The 26,030-nt window shown below is 37.9% G+C and overlaps 1 protein-coding gene and 1 long non-coding RNA gene across 4 annotated transcripts in view; one reads left to right on the top strand and one right to left on the bottom strand.

The window, feature by feature from the left end:
• Window positions 1–491: 491 nt before the first annotated feature.
• Window positions 492–13,526, bottom strand: LOC141508177 (uncharacterized). 3 transcript variants are annotated; one of them, XR_012474360.1, is made up of 4 exons: window positions 13,413–13,526; window positions 12,655–12,749; window positions 10,273–10,337; window positions 492–600 (listed from the first exon to the last, which is right to left on the bottom strand). It is a non-coding gene; the product is annotated as an uncharacterized LOC141508177 (long non-coding RNA). The 3 variants fall into 3 exon arrangements; XR_012474361.1 differs by having other exon boundaries at window positions 13,434–13,526; XR_012474359.1 differs by having other exon boundaries at window positions 12,655–13,526.
• Window positions 13,527–13,732: 206 nt separating this feature from the next.
• Window positions 13,733–26,030, top strand: part of TMEM123 (transmembrane protein 123) — a gene marked incomplete at its 5' end in the record, with an annotated part of 69,661 nt that continues 57,363 nt past the window's right edge. Inside the window, one exon of the mRNA XM_074214099.1 lies at window positions 13,733–13,823. Coding sequence (XP_074070200.1) covers window positions 13,733–13,823 — 91 coding nt within the window. The remainder of the gene's footprint in view (window positions 13,824–26,030) is intronic.

The raw sequence follows: 26,030 nt of genomic DNA, 5'->3' as shown, positions 1-26,030 counted from the left end.
GCAAGGCAATGGGGTTAAGTGGCTTGCCCAAGGCCACAGCTAGGTAATTATTAAGTGTCTGAGACTGGATTTGAACTCCGGTACTCCTGACTCCAAGGCCAGTGCTCTATCCACTGCGCCACCTAGCCGCCCATCAGGATATTATTATTATTTATATTCTGAGTGTGTTCTGCAGATTTTTTCCTATATTAACCTATTTTTTTCCTTTCAATTAAAAAGGTTCTCAATTTTTGTGTTTACTATATCTCTACTTTAAAAATCTCATTGTTGAAGAATTGCTTCTGCAATTTGAAGATAATTAGTGGAGTAGGCCATTATGTCTATGTATCAACTCTAATAGCCAGGGCATTTTTCCTTAAAAACATGACTAAATTTTCCTTCATTGAATCACCTTCATTAAACTTATTTCTGTTTTATTTGACTAAGCAGAACAGATCCTCTCTCTCTACCATATGACTTCCCTTCCAAGTCTTGAAAACAATATATTTCCCCTAAATGTTCTCTTCTTCAAGTTAAAGGTCCTTGATTGTTTCACATGGCATCCATAGGGCGTGAACAAGGATGTCTCTCTTCTGTGTAGTTCTACAATATACCAATGCCCTGTTTAAAGGTGATGAACAGAATGAAATATGATATTCCAGATCTGAAGAATCACAAAGCATAGAATAAAGTAGAATCATCATCAAGCTAGTCTTGAACAGAATGTCTCTCTAATGGAGTCTAAATTTCATTAGGTCTATTTTCTACCATATCACACCGATAAATTCAGATCACCCCTCCCCTTGGATTTGATGTATTCCTTTGGTGGAAAAATTATCTACAAGTGACAATTGTTACCTACTCTGTGACTTAGACTCTTAGAGAGTTGAAAAGATCAAATAATTTACCTAGGATCAAATGACCAGTATGTATCTAAACACTTGTGCCCAAATCTTCCTGATTGTAGCTGGTTCACCATCTACCATACCACTCTCTTTTCCTCATATGGATATTTCAATACCCAAGAATTCTCAAGTCATTCTGAGATGAACACTAATCTAGTTAGAATTTCTTATCTTGAATTGTAAAAGTTGATTTTTTTCAACCTAAGTATAAGACTTTTTAATTGTTCCTTTTAAATTCAGTCCTACTAGATTTAGCCTGCTGTTCTAGCCTAGGAGAAATTGGTGAGTCCTAATTTGTTTATACAATGTGTTTGTTATCACTTCTTACTTTGCATCATCTGCAAACTTGATAAACATTCCATTTATACTTTTATCTAAGTCTTTTATTAGGGACCATAACAAAGAACAGCATAATTAAACTGGGCTGAAATCTTTGAAGTATTCTGTCACTTTTGAAGTATTATATCTTTTTCTCTATTTATTTGTGGTGGATGAATAATCCTATTCAATTAGAACTGGTATCTTTGGATCATGATTTTCTCTCTTAGTGACTTGTACTATACTATACTATGATCCTCTCCTTATATTTTCTAGCCACAACCAGTCCTTGATTATTTCTTCCTTTCTATTTCTATCTTTCTATTAAATTTATTGATGACATTTGCTTTTAATCCTTGACACTACTCTCTCAACTCCTTAAAATCAGGTTTTGGCTCCACCATACTACTAAAACTGCATTATCAAAGTTTCACTTCCTGATTGCTAAATCAAATTTTTTTTTCCACTCTCTTTGACATTTTGCCACATTAGCCACATCTGACCCATCCCTCCTGCTGCATACTTTCTCTTCCTTTACCTTCAGAGATTTTCCAGTTCCTTGGTTCTCCTCTAATCAGTTCATCCTGTCTCTTTCATAGACATTATTCACCATCTCTTAATGTAGAGATTTCCCTAAGGGTCTCTTCTTAACTAGTTACTCTCTTAATCTCTGACTTGGAAAATGTTAATTTATATGCCAATCTTTGGTTCTGCATAATTAATGATTGTTCCTATAATTTTGTCAGTATGATGTTTGTTTTTTGGTATTTTTATTCCTAAAGTTAGGATTGCTAGCTAAAGTAGGATTAAATTGTGCATGTGGTAGCACTTTGAAAAATGTTAAAATAATCATTTCTGCTTATTTTTCAAGATCCAACTCAATTTCTTTTCTTTTTTTTAAAAAAGTTTTATTTTGGGGGGGGGGAGGAAAAGTTATGTGGCCAAGTAGATAGACTGCTAGCCCTGGAATCAAGAAGATTCATTTTTTCTAAGTTCAAATCTAGTCTCAGAGATTTATGAGTTATATGACCATGAACAAGTCACTTAACCCTGTTTACCTCAATTCCACATCTTTAAAATGAACTGGAGAAGGAAAGGACAAACTACTCTATTATGTTTGCCAAGAAAACCCCAAATAGGGTCCACAAAGATTAGGACACTGAATAACAACGTTCTTTTTTTTAATACCACTTTCACTTTCCAAAGCCTCTTTTCATCCAATAAAACTATCTTGTAACAAATAACTACAGTCAATCAAGACAAATCAACCCATTGGTCATGCCAAAAAACGTATGATTCATTTTGCAATGATAGCCAACAATTTGTCTGTCTGGAGGCAGAAGTCAGTTTAATTTTCATGAAATATTCTCTTAGTACATTCACCTAGAGGAATCTGTCCCTCCTATCAATTCCTACTAGGTATAGTCTATAAATCTCAATATTTACCATAATTATGCACTGTTACAGATTTTTAAGGTACCTTCCAGTTCTAATACATCCAATGCTATTTAAGGTGGTAGTAGTAATAGGTTATCATCTGTTCTATTTTGAATTATTACTTATTACATTACTTATTACTTATTATAATTATTACATATATAGTTCCTTCAGGGCAAGGGTCAATATGATAGCCTATTGAAGATATTCAATAAATGCAATGATGCTGAATGAATGAAAATCATTTTAACATTACTAAAATATCAGCATCATCAAGACCCTGAGGAGTGGGTAGGAGGAATATTTCTAGAATATGACTGCTATATATAGTTGAGAAATGACTACTATAAAAACAAGTTGTTAAAAAAAACGTTTTAAAGTCTCTCAAGAGAATAAAACAGGAAATTCTCATCTTATCAGTAGGTTATTTCTTGCTGGATGAAGGAAAAAAACTGAAAATAAAAGGCTAGCATTCAAATGAAACCCTAATCCTATAAACTGATTTCCTTGGGAAGAAAGGAAGCATAGCCACAACTAATAATAATAATGATAACAACAATAAAAATAACAAGAATAAGAATGATATATGAATGCAAAGAACAGATATAGGCACAGTGCTATAAGAAATCCAAGGAGAGAAAGAACACTTTCATCCAAACTTTCTTCTTAGCATTCTCCAAACTTGAATCCTGTAATCCATTTCAGATAGATAGGGTGAAATATCTAGGAAAGGACTTCAGAGGTCATATAGGTCAATCCCTCATTTTATAGATGACAAACAGAGGTCCAAGGAATCTAATTGCCCATCATCTCACAGGTATTGACAGTTTATTCACTGTTCCCAGTATTTCACTCTACTCATTCTTGCCTTCAATCTATACCTATGATGGTCTCCTTTCCAAGAATGATATTATACCATCTTTGGCTCTGTCCAAATTTTACCCATCTTTCAAGGCTTATCAAAATTCTCATCTCCTCCAGAGAAACTTTCCTGAATACTGAGCCTACTCTGATTCCTTTTTAATTTGAATTCCTACTCCAGATAAAGTCAATAATGTCATAGTTTAATATTTGTTCACAACCTGCATATTAATTTGGCCATTCTAACTGAGATCGTATGCTTCTTTTTTATTGTTCTTAATTTCTGGCCTTATTTGGCAGCACATAGTAGGTATACAATAAATACTAATCAATTCATTACATTTAATTCCATTAACAAAGATTACCTATTACTATGTATAAAACACTATATTAGGTACTGGGAACAAAAAGATCATTACACACAGTCCCTTCACTCAAGAAATTTACAATCTATTGGTGGAGAAGGAAGGATAGGAAAACAAAAATAAAAAACAAGAGAGAATAAGATGAGTGCAAAGGACAGGTGGAGGCACAGTGCTCTAAGAAATTTTAAAGGAAAAAGGTCACTTTCACTTGTGTTTCAGTGGTAAGACTTCATAGAAGTAACCTCTATACTTAGCAAATAGAAGAAGACACTTTAAATATGTTTATTATTTGAATTAGTAAGGTAATCAGACAGAAAACTAGGTAGGGATAAGGAATGGCATGAGTAAAGGCTGGCAATGAGAAATGACATGAGAACAAGCGATGGATAATCCAGTTTGACTGGAATATACAATTTCAAAAGGAGACGTGTAGAATATAATGTTAAAGGGAGGTGTAATGCTGAATAGGCAAGTTAAAGAGTCACATTGTAGGATGTGTTATATGCCAGAGTGAAAGCATTTGCCAAGAACATTCTCATTAATCAAGAATGAGAGTCTGAGGTTCAAAGATGATCAGATACCATAGTAGTTCCAACCATAAATGATGCTAACTAGTGATTCTTTGGTTTGGTGCTATTCCCATGACCTTCCAGGTAGCTTTGGGGAAAACCAAAATCTTTGCATTCCAGGATGATTATGATAGCAAAGCTGAGAGGAAAAGGCCATACTGACGATTACTTGCTGACGATTAGACCATCAAGAATTGGGTTTGGATGTACTATATTGTCACAGCCTAGTATTGCTGGAGTGCCATGGTACCTTGCTGATATGGGAGGGAAACCACATTCAAAAGACCAAGGATTCCCACAACATCCAGACCATCACCAGAATTCCTCTTTCCTATCAAATCAGGTCATGGGATGAAACAGTTCTGGAAAAGGCAGTGAGACGGATGTCTTTATACAACACTCCTCTCACTATAATAATTATAATGTATAAGTCATGACATCATATATATATATATATATATATGTGTGTGTGTGTGTATGTGTGTATACACACACACACACGTATAATATTGATTTGATCCTCTCTAAGGACAACTTCTACCAATATTTTAAGTTTGTACTCTAATAGAATTTAGACTTGGGAGAGAACTTAAGGGTCATAGAGTCATTTTACAAATGAGAAGACTGCAAGACACCAGAGAGTTTATCTGACTTGTTCAAATCCATTTCTTTTTCCTTCTGCTCTACAATAATTCTTAAATCAATGGGAAGCCATTGATGCTTTTTTAATGTAGGAGCAACAAACTCATACTTGGTAAATTAGGAAAATTATACTCAAAGTATTATGGAGGAAAAGCCTTAAACTTTAGGTGAAAGAATACTAAAGAACTATGTTCAATGGCTAAAGAATAAGAAAATAGTTTGGCAGATGAAATGATGGTTTACTTAGAAAGTGATTAAAAATTTATTGAAACAAGGGCTTTAGAATAATAGTGGTTTGATAAACCCAGACTTCAATTACTTCAGTAAGAATTCACTATTCTACAAAAAAGTGCTAGAAAAACTGAATGGCAAGACTGGAATGAATTAAGTACAGATTAACACTTTAAATGAAAACTTTGCAGTAATTTTTTCTTATAAAAGTTTCATTTCCAAATTTATAAGGAACTGATTCAAATTTATAAGAATAAGAGCCATTCCCTTAATTAATAAATGGCCAAGGGATACAAACGTAGTTTTCAGAAGAAGACATTTGGGCTATTAATAGCTGTATGAAAAAATGCTTTAAATCAATAATTAGAGAAATGGACATTAAAGCTTCTATGAGGTTCCACCTCACACTCACCAAATTGGTAGAAATAAAAAAAAATGAAAATGATTAATATAGGAAGGATAGGGCTGTAAATTTGTCTAGTCATTCTGGAAAGTAACTTGGAACCATGACCAAAGAGTACTAAGTTAGGCACATACTTTGATACAGCAATGCCACCTCAAAGTTTAATGTCTAAAAAGATCAAGGAAAGAGGAAAAGGATTCAATTATACAAAAATATTTATGGAAGATCTTTTCTTAGGGGCAAATAACTACAGACTAAAGTATATCAACTGAGGAATGGCTAACCAAAATATGATATATATAACATAACAGCATATTGCTGTGCTGTAAGAAATGTTGAAAGTTATGGCTTGAGAAAAACTTAGAAAGTCTTAATGAACTGATACAGACTGAATGAAGTAAGCAGAAACAACATTGTAAAAACAGCAAACTTTGGCACACTTAGGATATCTGATTATTACAATAAACCACCACAAATCCAGAGGGCTGAAGCTGAAACAAACCAGCCACTTTCTGACAGAGAGGTGATGAACTCAAGATGCAGAATGACAAACGCTTTTAGGCATGGCCATTATCACAATTAGTTTTGTTTGAAATACGTAATTGTTACAAGAGTTTTATTTTTTCCTCATTTAAAAAATTGAGAGTGGAATGGATGGGAGAAAGAGAAACAAAAGCTTGTTATTTTTTATTTGAAAAAATTAAACAATTAAAAAAGAATGAGGGAATAGAATGGAAGTCAGCAGGAGGGAAGGCTGTGAATACACTTGGACTTACATGGACAAAACTACAGAGGAAAGTTTCCCCAAGGGAGGAAAAGATTCCATTCTCTCTCAAACATTCCAAGAACAAAAGCTATCTGTAAAAGCTACTTTCTAAATGTCAGTGATGTGTTTTTCCTGGAAAGACCCTAACACCACTTCTAACATGTTCTCAACCTGTTGTAATAACAATTTGGACTAAAATTTGGCACAAAAGGGGAAATGGCCCCAAGCCAAACATACATTCTTATATCTTTCAGCTGCCTCTGGGCCATTTGCTGCTTAAAACCTCTATGACTGAGCTGACTTTGAATTTTTACTCATGAAAATATCCCATAGCCTGATTTATAACAGCTGAACCATAATTATCTGTGAACAACAAAAGGTCTGGTCCTCTTCTCTCTGCCCCTTTCATTCAATATGTGTGTGAAATTATTATGAACTCTAAATAACATGCAGCACTACAATCTGGAGGCGCTGGGCCTCTATTTTTTTTTAACCTCTCACCTCAAATAAAAACATGAGACAGGCTTCTACCACAATGTTGTCTGGAAACTGATTTACTTTCAAATCATGTCAGAGTCACAGAATTTTAGAGTTGGAAGGGGCGAGAAAGTCACTTTTCTGAGACTGTTTTCTTCTATCAAATGATATAAAGAAACCTGTCAAAATTTCCCCCACTGGTGGAATTGTGAATGGGTCAATTCATTTTGTAAAGCAATTTGGTATTTGCTATTTGCCATAGCACAGAAGTCACTAAACATTACATTTCCTTTGGCCCAGATGTGCCAATTCCACTTGATCATTGTTTGGGCCCAGACTGACTCAGAATGAATGTAAATAGCAATTGTTTTTGTTTTGACCAGAAACCTTGAGGATCTTCCCCACTTGGATTGATTTTTTTTTTAATTTTTTACTACACAAAAGAGAATATTCTTTGCTTCATTTCTTTCCTGCCTTAATTACTGACTGAAGAATCAGTCTGAGATCTGTTAAAGACCTTAGCATAAAAAAGGCCAAGATCTACTACTACTACACCCAGGGTCATCTCCAGGAGTCCTGATCCATATCTGGCCACTGGACTCAGATGGCATTGGAAGAGAAAGTGAGGCTGATGACTTTGTACAGTCCCACCTCACTTGAATCCAGTTCACTTGCATGTCATGAGGTCACCTTCCTGATGCCATAGTCCTCTTTAAAAGAATGAAGGACAAATAACAACAACAACAACAACAAATACTTCTAGGTCTATACTCCAAAGAGATCAAAGAAAGTGGAAAAAGTCCTTTAAGGATAAAGATATTTACAGAAGCTCTTTTTGTGAAGGAAAAAAATGGAAAATAAAGCCATGTCCATCAATTAGGAAATGACTAAATAAACTGTGGTATAGGCATGTTCCAGAATATTAGTGTTGTTTAAGAACACAAAAGAGAACAATTTCAAAGAGATCTAGAAAGACATATGAACATGCAGCCAAACCAGAATAATTTATTTTATACAGAAATATTTTTAAATGAATAATTGTAAAAGGCTTAATAATTGATCAGCTTTGATCAACCACAACTGCAGAAGATTAATTGAAAAGAATGCTATATACTGCCATATACTGGCAGAGAAATAATGGATTAAAATTCAGAAGAAGAAATTTATTTTTAGGTGACCCCTGTAGGAATATTTTAACTGTGCTTATGTGATTTAAGGGTCCTTCTTTCCTTCCTTCTTTCTTTTTTTCTTGTTAAGAGGTTTGTTTCATTTGGGGGAAGATCAGGAGGTTTTTAGAACTGTGCCTGTCTTCTCTCTGCCATCTTGGCCCGAACTCTTTTTTTCTTTCTTCCTTATTTAGTGTGTAGGAGAGGGAGGGAAAAGGTCACTTCCTCTAAATTTTATGATCCTAGAACCTCAGCCACTTGGTCAAACACAACCCTAAGCAAGAAATCTCCCCATGCTATATAACATATAGGGCCAGTAGTCACCTAGTTTTTGCTTGAAGACACTCAGAAGGGGAAAACTAAGTATCTTGAAATGTACTTTTGATAGTTCTATTAGTAAGTTTTTCTCAAAATTAAGTTTAAATATGCTTCTTTTGAACTTCTACTCATCTCCCAGTTCTGTCATCTAGAACCAAACAAATCTGATCCTTCTTCCATAAGATAGCCTTTGAGATCTATTTTGTTATTTAATTGATAAGTTGTGTCTGATTCTTCATGTCTCTATTTGGAGTTTTTTAGGCAAAGTTATTGGAATGGTTTGCCATTTCCTTCTCAGCTCATTTTACAAATGAGGAAACTGAGATCTAAGCTATACTCCTAGGTCTTTTCTTCTGTGTGCTCCTGTTCTAAGTTCCTATGTGAACAACTGTGTGGCAAACTGAGTAGAAAATAAATATTCAGTTGGAATAAGCTGCGGGGAGGGGGGGAAGAGACTTCTGAACAAAGAAGCCTAGAAAGTAGAGAGGTTCTGGAGGTAATGACAAAAAGAGTGCCCTCTTTTCTCTCTGTTTCATAGGCTACTACCCCATTTTCTTCTTCCAACTCCTTTCCCACATTGGGATTGTTTTCTCCAACTGGAAAGTCTGCATTCCATAGAAGGTAAGGTACCACATATTGTTCAGCATCTATGGAAATACTAGGAAGAAATAATTATCTACAGTTGTTCACTGTTTACAACCAAAAACAGTGATTTCTTCTTCACTAATTATCTTCTCTCTGTAGAGGATTCCCAGATCTACTTGTCCAGCCCTAACTTTTTCAACTTTCAGTCTCAGATCTCCAACCATTAGACAACTTGGACTGGATGGATGCCCCATAAACATCTTAAACTCAACACATCCACTATATCTTTCCCATTAAACACTTCCCTCCTCCTAACTTAGCTAATTGTCATCAAGAGTACCCCCATTGATTTGCATCAACTGATGCTGAGGGAGATGAGCAGAACCAGAAGAACGCTGTACCATAATACCAACATGGGGGTGATGATCAACCTTAATGGACTTGCTCATTTCATAAGTGCAACAATCAGGGACAATTTGGGGGTATATGTGTTGGAGAATACCATCTGTATCCAGAGAAAGAATTGTGGAGTTTGAAGACCAAAGACTATTACTTTTAATTTTTAAAAAAACTTATCTTATTAAATAATCTTGCTATCTCTCTTAAACTGTATTTTTTTCTTAAGGATATGATTTCTCTCTCAACATTCAATTTAGATCAATGTATAGCATAGAAACAATGTAAAAACTAACAGACTGCCTTAGGTGGGGGTGGGAGGAGGGAAGTGAGATTTGGGGGGAAATTGTAAAATTCAAAAATAAATAAATTTTTTAAAAGAGAATATCCCCAGGGGCAGCTAGGTGATGCAGTGGCTAGAGCACAGGCCCTGGAGTCAGGAGTACCTGAGTTCAAATCCGACCTCAGACACTTAATAATTACATAGCTGTGTGGCCTTGGCTAAGCCACTTAACCCCATTGCCTTGCAAAAATCTAAAAAAATAAAAATAAAAAATAAAAAACGAAGTGGAAAAAGCTGAAATTGTAGAGGGTACTTCAATGTGGGAAAAACAGGGGTAAAATGAACTTCCTAGTTACAGAGGGTTTTATGACACAGTTGTGAAAGTCCAGAGGGAGGACTGCTGCCAGAAGAGGAATGAAGACCAGTTGTCCCAGATATCCAGGTTTTCAATGTGTCATCTCTAAGACTCCTCTCCCTCTTTCACCCCACCCTATCTCCAGCCAATGTCATGTTATCATTTCTACTTTCCTAACATTTCTTATATACACCCACTTTTCTTTGGATTACTTACAGTAGCCTGCTGGTAGGTCTCCTTGCCACAAATCTCTTCCCATTCCAATCCATATTCTGCTAAAGCTGTCAAATTGAGCATAAAATATTGATCTGACCATATTATATACCTCTATCAATAAATTTCAGGGATGCTATTGATGCAGGGAAAAGATGTAGAGAATTATGTAGCAGAAACAAAATCTGTAATCTTAAAGGCTGTTAAATCCTGTTAAATGTGTGGAGGTCCCCCATTCTTGAGATGTAAATTGCCTACCATTGTTTCATTGTATCCTAATCTCCTCAATCTTCAACCCTCTACCTAATTCTGGGTTGATTGGGGGGGGGGGGGAGTTGAGAATTCACCTTTTGCCCTCTGGATAAGGGGCAAGACCATAAAAATTTGAGTTAAAACCTCTGGCTCAGGGCCACTCTCCAGCCCAGTCAACTCTGCTTCACTGTTCTTTTATCTCTGTTTCTCTCTTTACCTATTACTTTCTTTTAGGTTATAACTTCTTTAATAAATCTCTATTTCTTCCACACCTGCATTCCCAGGTCTGAATCATGATTCTTCGCAGGGGAATAATCAAACTCAAGCTAGTGGTTACACTATAAACCTTAAAGTTAAAATGGAAAATCCTCTGGTTGGGTTTTAAAGCCCTTCTACCTCTACCTCCTATCACCTTTCCAGTCTTATACTTTATTCTCCTCTACATTTATTTCTGTGATGAAGTGGCACTAGCCTCCTTGCTCTCCCTCCTACAAGGCATTCCATCTCCCAACCCATAGCTGACGGGAAAACCTGTTTGGGAGAACCTGCCAGAGCTTGTCTTCTGCCAGTATACTCTTCTAAGCCTCAGGGTCACCTCCACAATGAGATATCTGAGGACTTTAGTGAGGATAGTATATTTTAATTATCAGGATTTAAAGAAAGGCAGAATTACATTTGGCATATAGAGAATGACCTTAGCATTTAAAAGACCAGGAATCATGGGCTGAAGCTTTTAACCTATCCTATGTGTCTCCATAAGAATTTATTAATTTCTCAGTTTCCCATACTAAATTGCAGGAAAGATGGTGATTTTTTATTGCTAGAGAACGTTCCTCTGGGTAAAGTCCCTGCATTGATGAAATCATGGGTCACATTAAAAAATTATCACAGCCTTGACCAGTCATTCTGGAAAGCAATCTAGTGCTATGCCCAAAGAACAATAAAATTGATCATTCTCTTTGATTCAGCCATACCAAATACCAGGTTTATATCCCAAAGAAATCATTTTAAAAAATGGGAAAAGTCTGATATCTTCAAAAATATTTATAGCAGTTCTTTTCTCTTCCAAAGAATTGGAAATTGAGGGAATGTCCGTCAATTGAGCAATAGTAGAACAAGTTAAGGTATATATGAATATTATGGAGCACTATTGTACTATAAGAAATCATGAGTAGTAGAACTTTAGAAAAGTAGGGAAAGAATTACATAAACTGATGCTGAGTGAGGGATGCAGAACCAGGAGAACTTTATACATATTAACAACAACACTGTGAGGTGATCAACTCTGATGGATCCTCTCAGCAGTTCAAAGATCAAGGGAAACAGCTGTGAACAATGCCATCCACATCCAGAGAAACTAAGGAGTCTGAATGCATACTATATTCATTTTTTTTAATTTATGTTTTTCCTTCATTTCTCATGGTTTTTTTCTTTCTCCTTAGTTCTAATGCCTCTTTCAAAACATAATATGTAAATATGTTAAACATGAATGTACATGCTATAACTTTTACCAGACTGTAAACTGTCATGTAGAAGGTGGAGAGGAGGGAGAGTGGTAAAAAAATGTGGAACTCATAAATCTGCAAATGGATGAATGTTGAAAAAGTACCATTGCGTGTAATTGGAAAAATAAAATAAAATTAAAAGAAAAAAAAAGCAAAACATCATCACAAACAGCTTTTAAGACAGGTATTGCACAAGTAGCAATAAAGGTAGTCCAGGCAAATTCTATATGAGAATGGGATTAGACCCTGACTGCATTCCCCCATCAAGACTACCTTCATGGGTCAGAGCACCAGCCCCGGAGTCTGGAGTACCTGAGTTCAAATCCAACCTCAGACACAATAATTACCTAGCTGTGGGGCCTTGGGCAAGCCACTTAACCCCATTGCCTTGCAAAAATCCTAAAAAAAAAAATCCTAAAAGAAAAAAAGACTACCTTCATTCAGAACTAGGGGGTATTTTCCTGTCTCCCTTAGCATATCATACTTCTCATCTCTGTTTGTCATGGCAACAAAACTGAATTCCAGATTGCTAATTTACAAATTCAAGGAGCTTAATAATTATAAAGGCACTGGTTCTCCTCCTCCTCCTCTCCCCCTCCCCTGATCCCAGCTGCAGATGCATGCATACTTTCAGATCTTTTTTCCTTGTCTTCCCAAACTTGGACCTGGATCTGGGATCCTTTCCAGCTTTGGGTAGAAGTCGCCATAGATCATCTCAATGTTCTGCGCGTGGAAATAAAATGTAGATTTTGAGAAAAAAAAATGAGGTTTGGCCGGGTGAATTGCCCGGGCAGGGCACTGGAGAGCAGTGGAGTCAGGGGACCCAGGCGAAGGTGTCTGATAATACATGTTTCCTGCTTCACGAGTTTGTTTTGATATACATTCACAGGAAAGAATCTGTGCTACAGTTTCTACTCTAGAAAAGTCCGTTGGGATTAGCAGAAGGTAAATTAGCTTTATCTAGTCCAGGCTGGGCCAATGCTATGGGATCCCACAGAAAGAGGAAGAAAGGAACAGGAAGGGGCAGAGATTAGACTCCTTTGTTTTGCTGCCTATTCCCCCCACCCCCAAATCCGACCCACCGAGATATAGGTCATGGGATAGCCCTGAATGCACTAGCCAGAGAAAGGAACGACCCCGCTTTTCCGAGAGGTCACGGGGCACAAAGTTGGGGGCATTCTCCACCCCCCAGCCCCCCCGGGACTTTAACTTTAAGGGTCTTCAATGGAAAGGATGCCTTGAACTCAAAAGTTGAAATTCTCTGGGTAATGAAAGCGGCGCCGTGCGTGTCCCCAGGGGGGCGTGTCCCCTGGGGCGGGGGCGGCCCCCCCGCCCCCGCCACGGCAGCCCGGCCCCCCGCGCGCCGCGGCCCCTCCGCTACCGCACCCCAAAGCTGGGGAAAGCTACTTTTCAGACTTCTCTTCCTCGGAGCGCCCCGGCCCTGGGAAGAAAGCCGGCTCGAGTCTCTCTGAACTAGAGGAAACGTTGGCGCCCCGCGCCCCCGGCCACGCCCCGCGCGGCGCCCCGCCCTCCGCGGCTCGTCCCCCCGGCTGCGCGGCTCGTCCCTCCGGCTCCGCGGCTCCGGCCCGCACTTGGTCACCCGGCGCCAGGAGCGGGGCGCACGGCGGGGCCTCGCCGCGAGGACTGGCCTTGGCCGCGGACCCCGCGCCGCCCCGCGCAGCCGGCCGGCCTCGGCGCAGCCATGAGGCTCCTGGGCCCGGCCCCCCCGGGCGCCCTCGCTGGTGCTGGCGCTGCAGGTGCTGCTCCTCTGGGGAGCCGCGCGCGGCCTCGGCCCGGGTAAGTAGAGCGGCCCCCCAGCCCGGGGGGGAGCCTCGGCGGCTCGAGCTCGGCCGGCCCCGGGGGCGGGGGTTACCCGACCTCAGAAACCGGGCACCGGCGGGGGGTGCCGGGGGAGAAGGGGGGATCGGGGTGGCGAGCCGCGCTGCCGACCCCGTCCGACGCCCGGGGGGGGGCAGATGTGGGTGATCAAAGTCGCCACCTCAGATGGGCAGGGGAAGCAAGCTCTGTAGCGCCTGAGCCTGGGTACTGTTGCCGTAGGACTGGGCCGGACTGTCCGGGGCGCACGCTGCCGGGTGGACCGGGGAAGCCTAGCCCGCTCCGGGGAGGTGCGAGGAGGGATTGAATGGCTCGCCATCCCCGCACTTCTCATTTTTTTTAATGAGTAATAATGAACCAGGCCACTCAGGGTTTTAAGCAATCTTGAGAAAACTAATTCAGCTGAAAAGTAAGATTTTAGGAGTCTCCGGAAACTGCTGCTCTTCAATTCCACAATGCGCTCAGACACCTTCTGCTCGGCTTAGTGAAGTTGCTTCCTGCCCCTGTGGGCAACACAGACATCTTGTCTTAGGGAGCGCTTTGGCGCTTGTGGATTCTTTTTCTCCTGTGACCACAAGCTTGAATCTTGGAAACTGGCCCTGGGTCCGAAGGAAATTAAAGCCAATGCATTGTTTAATGCCATCAATCAATCAACAAACATTTATAAAGAGCGTTCTACGTCCCAACTACTATCTATGCTTGGTACAGAGAATAAAAAGTACCAAAAATGAAATAATTCATACTCGTAACAAGCTTCCATTCTCGTTGTGGAAATAAGTATATGTTTGTGTATGAATATAGAAACCTATGTATGTATATGTATTACACAACCATATGTGTATTGTGAAAATGTGAAGACAAAGATTTGAATATCTGAAAAGAAGTTCAATGTAAGATAGTTTGGAAAGCAGGGCACTAGCAGGTATAGGGATGAGGAAAAGTATCCTGCAAAATAAGATGTTTGAGCCATAAAGACAATTCATTTTGATATTTCTCCACTGTGCTGTTTTTGTTGCTGCTCCCTGAAGATTTTTAACCTATTTCCTGTTTAGTGTTGGGGGTGGGGGGCTGTACTTGGGTCCAGTACTGCATGCACATTCTGTCTGATCTTTGCCAGCTAGTGGAGGTCCTCAGGTTACTAAGAAAGGAGTCATCTAACTCAAATGCAATGACTGATCAGCAAACTAGCAAAAATTCCTTTAAAAAAGTGAACCCACGTATTTCTTTGTCATAAAGACTAGTTCTAGCCATGTGTCAAAAAAAAAGTTGTTTACATTTCATATTAGGGGAGAGAGAATTTGCAAAATTGCCAAGACGGTTTAGGCAAAACACCTGCCTTTGCTCAAATTATCTCAGTGTGATGAATCAGACAAAATGGACGTTTTGTCTGAGTTTGGCAGATAGCTGTGAGTTGGTAGACCTGGATCATTTAAAGTAAGGATGGGGTATTTTGTCAGCCCTGGCTGGGCCCTTCATACTCTTCTCTAACTCATCAAGCTCTTAATCATAAAAAAAAAATTCTACATCTGTTATGTAACATTGCTTAGAATCAAGACTTAGGAAATCCCTCAAGATTTCTGTTGTTTTGAAGTACAATTAAACGTTTCTACCCTTTCTCTTACTCATCTAAGTGGAGGGTTTCTGCTCTCCATTTCTTTGGCCTCATAGCATATACTTTTTGTTCTTTCTGAACACTGGCAGTCATGTTCCACCACCAAGTCTGCCTTAACTTCTAGTTAGGGGTATTCAGATGCTATTTCCAAAGGCACTACTGTGGTAGTCATAGTGAGAGCTCTGGTCAGTCCTGAATATCTAGAGTCCAGGTAAGAATTGTAAAATTTTCATTTCTCAGACCCTTTTGTGCTTATTTTTTTTAATTCTAAAATTACCTGCAACTTTTAGCAGTTTTATATACTGTCTATAGACTCATTCTAGGAGGTTAAATGGTTTGATTGATTTGACAAATACAACAGAACCCATGTATCCAGAGATACATTTAAAGAAGTTATATGGGAAGTCTTCTGAGTCTTTAAATAAAATGATTCTAATTGATAAATCCTCCCAGGTCTACTCTTCCAATCTTTTATCACTTATATCGATGAGTTATGAATTTCTTCTTAGCCGACTTATTCCTGCTTCTCAACATTTGTCTATACTCTATCCCCTCCAATGTCTTCCTTATATGTTACTGCAAAAATTTTTCCTTTCCTTCCCAGAGTCATGTGCTGCTGTTTAACTTCCTTCCTTCCTTTCTTTCTCTCCTTCCTTCCCACACTATTATTTTGCTATCATTTGGATATACTAGTATCTACTTTTTGTAGATACTAGTATATACTGTATCAATAGAGTTATTTTAAACTGTAAACTTAGAGGGCAGAGGATAGATCCATGGAATTCCTTTTTATGCAGAGCAGTTAGACCCATAGCCATACTTGGGAATCATAAGTATTTTGCAGGTAGAAGGAACCTTAAAAATTATCTAATCCAATCCTGCCATTCTCCAGATCAGGAATGGAATTCAATATGATAATGAGTTTGGGGATTTAGATGAGTTTTCACAAAAATATCAGACAGGCTAATTTTTAAGATAATGGGACTTTAAAAGGTCTTCACATTTAACTCACATAAGCCCCTGGGGCTTGAAGAAACTGGGCTAGATAAGAGGAATTCAAAGCAAAGGAAACTTGGAAGACTCAGACCCTGAGGAGGGGTATTGATGGGGTGCTGTGCCTCAAGGCCAAGAGACTTCTCACCATTAGCCCAGTTTCTTACCAGTCAGGCCATGAGGTGGAACAGTTCTAGTAAAGGCAAGTGAGAAGTTTGCCTTGCACAACATACCCTGCACTATAATAAAAATAATTGTGCTAGTCCTGCCGCTAATCACTCTTGGTTGGCATAATCTTCAGTACATAAGGACAACTAGTAGAAGGCCTCTGATTGAATTGTTTTTAGGTCAAATCTGGAAGAGAGATAGTGGTCTGAAAAGCTGTCCTTGAATTTGGCATATGGAGATTTCACCCTGCTCTCCCCCTCTCTCTTCCTAGTGGATGTCTAGGACACTTGAATCCTTTACTTCCTCCATACCAGGACAGCTTGGCAAGGTAGCAGAAGTCACAGGTTTATGGGAGTTGCTGTTTCCTTTGATTGATTTCTCTAGTGTAACCAACTGGAAGATAGTAGCACAAAGTACAAGTATGAGACTGGTTGCAAAACACTGAAAGGCATTTGGCATCAGGGAAAATGATACAAGTGAAGGTGGCCACACTCTTCCAGCCTTCCCTTTTCTTCCTTTCTCCACAATGTATCACCTCAGGTTTTGGGTTTTGTTGGGGGGTTTTTTGGTGAAGGTTTGCCTCTCTCTCTCTCTCTCTCTCTCTCTCTCTCTCTCTCTCTCTCTCTCTCTCTCTCTCTCTCTCTCTCTCTCTCCTGAAAGACAACTGGGAATGGATAGTGTAGGTGAGTTGGATTGGTCATTGCAGGGAGTATCAAAAGGAGTAAACCCTATTTAGATAAAAGAATTTTTGAATTCTGCATAGAAGTGAGGGCCTAGAGAGATTGTAATCCTGTTTGACTTCATCCAGAGACTGTCATTAGTAGGGGAGTGGAATTGAGTAAGTTCTTTCTAAGCCTCATTTACCCTCTGTAAAATGAATGGTCCCTTTTTGCTTTCAACAGCATTGGGATGAGTAGTAAATGATTGTAATTTTATTGGATAAAAGAAAGACCCTTAAGATCAGGGTACTTGGTTTTGCAATGAGTTTTGACACTGACTCATTATGTGACCTTGGGTATAGCCTTTCTCTCTACACCTCCTCATCCCCATGAGGTTGGGGTAAAAATGATATCACTAAGGTCCCTTTCCAATCTAGCAATCAGTGCTCAGAATGTATTAGGTGCTTAATAAATGCTCATTGATGCATTTTTATTCTTCTACAATTACTTACAGAGTTGGTAACACATTCTTTTGAAGTCTCAGTAGAATTTGGGTCAGAGAACCTAGATTAAAAACCAGATCCTTCTATTAACTATCTGGGCTTTTTCTTTTTGGGTAAAATAAGGGTGCTGAAGTAGATCACCTGCTCTAATAATTCTGTGGTCCTGCCATGATCTTATGGTGGCAAGCATCTTTGTTCTTTGAAAGTGGATTTAGTTTTTGAAAACATTCCAAAATCATTCAGATCCAGATTTTTTTGAGTAAGCTGCATGATATTGTTGCCAATCAAAAAACATTAGGTCATTATGCATCAGATTTGAAGACTAGTGTTCTCTTGTGGCCCATGATATCTCCTAAAGCAGTTCCACAAAGGGGAGTTCTATAAATGTTTGGAGAAATGGCTGCATTATCAGAATATGTACATAGTTTCTAGGGTATACCATGCAGAGAGAGTTCACCTCTTCAATATATATCCCATTTAACACATTTAATAAATAATCTTTAAAGCCTATTTTGTGCTCTTGCACATATGATCCCTTTGATAGGAGTTCTTCAGGCAGTGCTGCTTTAATCCTTTTAAACTAAAAGAGTTTACAAAATTTATCAAACACAAAGATCCAGACCTTAACTGGTGGGTCAATGCTAAATAGCCAGCAGTAGGAATCTGGACAAATCAATTAATTTTTCCACCTCAATTTTCTCATTTGCAAAATGTGGATAATAATATGCTACCTAGGGTTAGGGTTCTAATGAGGAAAGCACTTTGTAAACTTTAAGCCATATTGGTATTAGCTATAAAATGATAAGACCATCATAGAAAATTTTAAAATTTCTATAGTGAAAGAAAGTATGGTAAAAGTATGTGTGGGGTTATATTCTGACAGTTATCTCTGGAGAGTTTGTAAGGAATCTTAGCAGTCACATGTTTACCACCTTACTGCTATTCCTAGGTCTGTATGTGGCTATAATTTGAGGTTTGAGGGAGTGTCATTTTGACATATAAAATCCATTTTTTGTTTGATTACCAACCATAAATGTGTAGCCAGTCACCAGTATAGCTTTAGACCATAATTTCACATACTTCCACCCAATGAGCTATCTCTAAGAAATTGACATAGACAGTTGTAGTTGTGTAAATGTTCTTGTCCTTTAATTTTGCATTTGTGATGATTCTATTTAAACTTTTCCAAAAGTAGAAAAGAGTATGATGGTCTGTCTTTAACCACACATTTTTATAAGTTTAAATTTTACATTACATAAAGCTTCCATTACCAGTTGACATGTAGCAGGCCTATGTTAACTAAGTCACTCTCCCTCAGAAATCGCTCGGCTTTTGATGATAACTTTCTTACACTGTATCATTTTAAAAGAAGGAAGAGAAGCACAAATTGCCAAAAATTTAAAAGAAAAATCTTTCTAATCATGCCTTCCTCTGCTTCTGGACCTCTCCCCAGAATCTGAAGTCCAAGTATCTATCTGTTAAGCAAAAATTTAATGGAATAGAAAAGTGGTTTCTCTCAGGGTGTTCCATCATGCATTAAAGGGCATTGAGGGGTGTGCCATGATTCACTCTGTCCTAGGATGAAGGGATTAAGTGCATTTCTTTGAGAATATTGGATTAACAGTTTCTCTGTTATCTAATAAACATTTAGTACCTATAATGTAGCATGATGCAGTAGACAAGACTTACTTAACATCTCAGTGCCTCAGTTTCTTCATCTGTAAAATAAGGGGGTGACCTCCATGATTCCTTCCAGTTCTGAATCTATTATCTGTGATTTTGTGGTATTTGCTTAAATTCTCATCTTTTTTTTTAACCTCTCTAGGTCTTTTGGCATTGTTGACCATCTTCTCCTAAATGCTGCATTGTTCTTTTCATTCTCCTTCCTGTTTGACCAGTCTCTTTTGTTGATTTATTATTTTATGTCCTTCACCTTTGAGATTTATTTCCCAGGGTTCTGTCCTGGACAACTTTCTCTTCTTTCTCTATAATTTCATCTCTAGATCAATGATTTCCAGTCCTGAACTCTAGTTCCACATTACTAATTGTCTGTTATACCTTTCCAACTGGATGTCTCATAGACATCTTAGACTATACATGTCCGAAAACAAACAAACCTAAGTATTTACCACCTCCCTACATACCTGAGCCCACCTCTTTGCTTAACTTTCTCATTTCTCTTGAGGGCATTATTATCTGTCTAGTAACCCAGGTTTATAACCTCAGTCATTCTCAACTCTTGTTATTTGGTTGTTTCAGTTGTATGCAACTTTTTTATGACTTCAATTGGGGTTTTCTTTGCAAAGACACTGGAATGGTTTGCCATTTCCTTCATTTTACAGATGAGGAAACTGAGGCAAACAGGGTGAAGCAATTTGCCTAGGGTCACACAGACCAGATTTGAATTGTAAATTTCAGCAGTAAACTTCAAAACTGTAAGTCTTTAAGACTCCTCAAATACTTTGAATTCATTCCCTTCTTTCCTCCCTGGTTCAAGTGCTATCAATTCCCATCTGAATAATTTCAGTAGTCTTCTAATAGGTCTTTCTGTCCCAAAATCTCTCCCCTCTCCAGGAAATCCAACTTCCAAACTGCTGCTAAATTGATATTCTAATAGGTCTGAACAAGTTACTTCCTCTGCAATAAACTCCTGTCCCTAGGATCAAATTCAAACTCGACTATTTTGCTTTGAAAAGCTTTGATTTAGCATTTTGTTTAGTATTGAAAACAGTGTGATGCCAACCTACCTTTACAGGCTTTTTATACATTATTTCTCTTAATGCATTGTTCAGACTCCCCCCCCCCCCCCCATTCATGGTCTGTCTCCAATTTCTTTGCTGTTACCCTGTCTCAGATACTCTCCCTTCTCTATATGAAATCCTGTGTCTGTCTGCGTGTCTTTTAAGGCAGTGGGGTTAAGGGAATTGTCCAGGGTCACACAGCTAGTAAGTGTCTGGGACCAGGCTACAGTCCTCCTGAATCCAGGACCAGTGCTCGCTATCCACTGTGCCATCTATCTGTCCCTCTTCTACTCTCTTAAAATTCAATTCAATTGTTTCCCCTTTAGGAGGTCTTTCTGGGTCTCCTCATTTGCTACCACTCAGCCCTTCTCCCAGCTGTGTTTTATTATTCTTCTTGTGGTTGTTTTTGAATGTAGACCTTTAATTTCTTCTAAAATTTCTGGAAAGGAACTTTGCTCTACCAATGCAGATGAGTAACTGCCCCTTAGTTTATGACTGATAATTTAAGTAACTTTTTTAGGCAGTGCTGTGTCTGGGGAGTGACTCGAAGTTGGAGTAGGGGTAGACTCTGTCCTTTTGTATTTATTTTATATATATTTTGTATTAGTGCAATTACATAATGTTTTCTGTCATAGCATCTAAACTCTTTAAGGGTAGGAACTTATATTTATTATTGCATCGCATTATTGCATACAATATGAACTAATAAATGTATATTGATTCTATGTGCAAAGCACTAAAAGAGAGTTTGAGGGTGGTAGGAGGAGAGGAGGAAATACTTGATGACTAAGATCTGCTTTCTGCCCTCAAAAAGCTTACAATCAGATGATTCATGAGATAGTTGGATGAAAGAAAGGAAGAAGGAAAGGAAGGAAGGAAGGAATCATGGTTAAGATTTACTAGGTAGATAGATCTATCTAATCTCTAAGATTTGCAAAGTACTTTGGCTCAAAATCCTATTAGGCATGGTGTTGCCTCCTATTGGCCCCTAATTCATTCCTCAACCCTACAAGAATAAGAAGACTGGGGTTTAAACAGACATGGTCAGGTAGAGAGCTCTCTAAAGGCTAGGGCATAAGTCGCAAAGGAATTGTTGAGCATCTCCCTAGAAAATAAGCCTGGTTTAAGAGTAAATTAGGGGGGCAGCTAGGTGGTGCAGGAGTCAAGAGTACCTGAGTTCAGGAGTGAGATGAGCAGAACCAGAAAAACACTGTACCACCCTAACAGCAACATGGGAGTGATGTTCAACCTTGAAGGACTCGCTCATTGCATCAGTGCAACAATGGGGAGCAATTTTGGGCTGTCTGCAAAGGAGAATGCCATCTGTATCCAGATAAGGTGCTGTGGAGTTTGAACAAGTTCAAGGACTATTCTCTTTAATTTAGAAAAAAACAGATATCTTATTGTCTGATCTCGTTACCTCTTAGACTTCTAGTCTCTTCTTTAAGGATATGATTTCTCTCTCATCACACCCAATTTGGATCAAGGTACAACATGGAAACAAAGTAAAGACTGACAGATTGCTTTCTGTGGGGTGGATGGGGGGAGGAAAATAAGATGGGGGAAATTGTAAAACTCAAATAAAATCTTTAATAAAAATAAATTTAAAAAAAAAAAGAGTACCTGAGTTCAAATCCAGCCTCAGACACTTAATAATTACCTAGCTGTGTGGCATTGGGCAAGCCACTTAACCCTATTGCCTTAAAAAAAAAAAAAACCTTAAAAAAAAGTAAATTAGGAAAGAATTGTTTTTATCATTTTACACTGGAGGACTCTTCTCTCAAATAATACTTCCTGGCCTGAGTGACAATGTCCTAACCTTATGGCTTCTCCCAGGTAGTCTTTCTCCTGTTTCTTCTTTTCTCTCCCTCCTTCCCCAATCTGATGGATCATGTCTAGACCAATCTTGTTAGGGACATTTTCACATTAGACAACTTGTCCTCTGTACTAGATAACCTTGGAGTACTTGACCTTTCTGTTGGAGACAAAATTTGGATCAAGAGTACAGTCTAAGCCTAGTCAGATACCATCCTCCTCTCACACCCCATTTCTACCATACAATGAAGATCCCAGACATTCATACAGTGAACTCAGGATTCCATTTGTGGAGCCTTCCAACATTTAATCTAGGATCTCATGACTCCCATTTTACATTTTGTGCAACAGGCTGAGAGAGGTTGTGACTTACCCATGGTTTCACAAGTAGGGAGTGGGTCAGAGACAATTCAGATCCTAATCTAATATTCCACTATGACCTGCTTATATCACTAATACAGAGTAAAAACCTAGTAAGTACTCAAAGATAATTTGGGGCTGAGGGGCTCAAAGAAGATGTCATATTTGATCTAGGCCTTTGGGAATGGGTAGGATTTCAACAGGTAGAGATGATGAGAAAGGGACAGTATAACAGGAGCAAATACATGGAGGTAGGACCCCATGACACATCAATGTTCCTGTAGCCAGGGCAAAGTAGGAGAATGGGCTGGAAAGGTAGGCAAAGGGAAGCTGTGAATGGTATTTGGATGGTTTACATTTCAGAAATTTACTTTCCAAAATAAGAAAAACATTGTTGGTGAATGCATTTCATGTTACAGTATCATTTCTCAAAAATTTAATGTTTCAGGAAAATAACTTGCTTTTATTTATACAATCCCCTTGCCAGAAGAATTAATTTATCTTGAGTTTATTCAGTTGGAAAGTAAATAAAATGCCTTTTTTAAAAAATCTAAGGAAAAATCTGTTGTGACTTTGCTTAGAGTTATAAAAATAAGATTTTACTATTGTTAAAAATGAAAAAGAGGGTCACCCTAGTAACTAAGCCTGTTCACTATCTTACATTTCCTTTTGAAATGTCAGTAAGCTCTGACATCTCAATGTTTCTAGGTGTTGACTGGGCTGTTCAACTAATTTATCTAATTTCTTAGGAGGAGTGAGTAAAATTACCCTAATGTGCTTTTTTCTTTTTTTTTTAATAGTTAAGCAGAGTATGAATTTTTGCTCTATTTATTTCTATACCAAAGATGACTTGTGAATTCAGTAGTTGTTTTGAAATTTTCTGCAGACTTAAAGATAGTACAGTTTTAATATTCTTAAGGAAAATATGGCTATAATTTTAATGGATAATATGATGTAGTTATTGAGATTTCTTGCACAATGTTTCATACCTATGTTAAACATAGGTTAATGTAGTAGACAGGAATACCAGAAATGAAATGTGAACTCTGAAAAGTTTCTTTCTGTTAATTGGAAAACTTCCTAAAAATGGATTAATAAATAATAATAATTAATAAAAGAATCCTACAAAAAGGGTATTAGGCCTTGGAGTCAGGAGGACCTTAGTTCAGATCTGCACTCAGATATTTAATATTTACTAGGCTTGGACAAGTCACTTAACTTCATTGTCTTGCAAAAACAAAAACAAATAAAAAATAAGAAAAATATTTTTGTAATACTGTTTTTGGGCTATTTCTCTCATTCCCAACTTATTCTCAGGTTGGGTGCCTATAGCACACAAGCCCTTGCTAGTGTCTGTGAGAAGAGAGTTGCACTTGTTCATATGTCTATCTCAATTTTATCTTGGTTATTAGAATTTTATCAAAGAAACTTGGTACTTAGATTTTTTACCCCTCAGATTATTCTTCCCTTCTAATTGCACTGGTTTTATCCAGACAAAATGTTTTACTTTTTTGTATTCAAAATTATTATTTGTTAACTTTTCTATCACTTTTTAAGCAAGATAGCATAGTGGACAGAGTGTTAGATTTGGAAATAGGAAGAAAGACCTGAATTTGAATTCTGCCTTATATTCTAGATGTCTGACCTTGAAAAGTCTCTTAATTTCTCTTTGCCTTTTTCTTGTTCATAAAATCAAGTTAATAATTGTACTTATATCACATGATACTCAAATAAGATATCTTCCCAACTCTTGAAGACCTGTATTAATGATAGCTGTTATTATGGTGCCCCTGACCATTGTTCTGAAAACCATCACTTTATATTCTCCTCTGGTTTACAGTAGCAAATGGGGAAGGGAAATTACAAATGTCAGTTCTCTCAAAGGGACTAGAATTTTTTCCGAGCTTCTCTGGGAACCCAACTTTGGTGGCCATTGGTGGTTAAAGAATATGTGCAAAAATAAATGTTTCTTGAATCTGTCAGCTGCCTCTAAGTCAGAGAAATCCTGTATGTGCAAAGGCCCCATGTTAAGAATGTGATTTAATATATTATTAATTTTTTTACTAAATTCGGTCATACTTTAATTTACTAACATTAACAAGAATAAAATTCAGCAGTACTGGAGATCTTATAAGATGATGGGCATTAAAAAAGTAAAAATTAAAAAAAATGATGGGCATTAAATAGATGACAAAAATTTGAAAAGTATGCTCTAATTTTTTTTTAAATTAGACAAATACTTTTGGACTGTAGATTTTCTTAAAAGAAGTTTCTATTTGAGACTCTGGCTTAGACTTATACTATATAGGCCAAGTAAGCCTTAGATAGAGAAGCTAGGTGGTGCATGAATAGTGGAGTCTGGAAGCTAGTTCAAATTGTGTCTCAGATACTAATGGGCAAGTAAGTTGCTGGGCTAGACATTTAACCCTGATTCCCTCATCTATAAAATGAGAATGAAATGGAAAACCACTCCAGGATCCTTTGCCAAAAAAAAAAAAACAAAACCCAGATGGGGTCATGAAGAATCAGACAAAACTGGAAAAAAAAGTGAAGATTAACAACAGACTATATATGGTGTAAGTTCTAGAAGGCAGAATCCAAAGGAAGGAGCCCAAAACCATCCTTTTTTCTTTTGCCCACTTCTCATTTTGGCATACTGTCACAGCATCTTCTTGTCATCTCTCCAAATACTGAGAAAGGTGCAGAAGAGGACCAGAAGTAACATGGATTAGGACCCTAGGATGATAAAACATGCATACCCAACTGAGAAAGTTATTAGATAAGCCTTATAATGGCTTTGTGAATTATTATTTTTATGCTCTTAATCTAGCTTACTTGGGAAAGTTGCTAGAAATAAAAATGAAAGATGGAGCGTGCAACATGGCCACAAACTATTCATTTGCACTGGATCTGGACTCAGAAGAGTCTTCTTCACCCTCTTCTTCACTTGGTGATGTGCTTGCCCATACACTTGCATAAATCCCTTGAGGTCAGTTCTGTCTTTGGACCTTTCTTTTGGTTATGATGCTATGCTGTAGATCATATCATATATGGACCCTGACAAGTTTTTGTTGAGTGATGTGGCCCCAGAAGACCAATAAGTTGGATACTCTTGTAAATATTTAAAAAGAGTTATTAACTAGCAAAGATATTTGGTGGCACTTTTTAAGGTTTAAAACAAGTTCTAATGAATTCTAAAACAGGAGCCTTCTAAATTTTCATTTTCTGCCTTGCCTCAGGACAGTTACAATTTGGAATAACTGAGTTGATTTTCTTACATTTGGCAAGGATAACACTAACAAGAAAAAGTAATTACA

This window comes from Macrotis lagotis, chromosome 1, assembly GCF_037893015.1.
Source record: "Macrotis lagotis isolate mMagLag1 chromosome 1, bilby.v1.9.chrom.fasta, whole genome shotgun sequence".
NCBI classification, from domain to species: domain Eukaryota; kingdom Metazoa; phylum Chordata; class Mammalia; order Peramelemorphia; family Peramelidae; genus Macrotis; species Macrotis lagotis.
The sequence above is the reverse complement of the archived record's forward strand: the minus strand, read 5'-3'. Positions and strand labels throughout refer to the sequence as shown.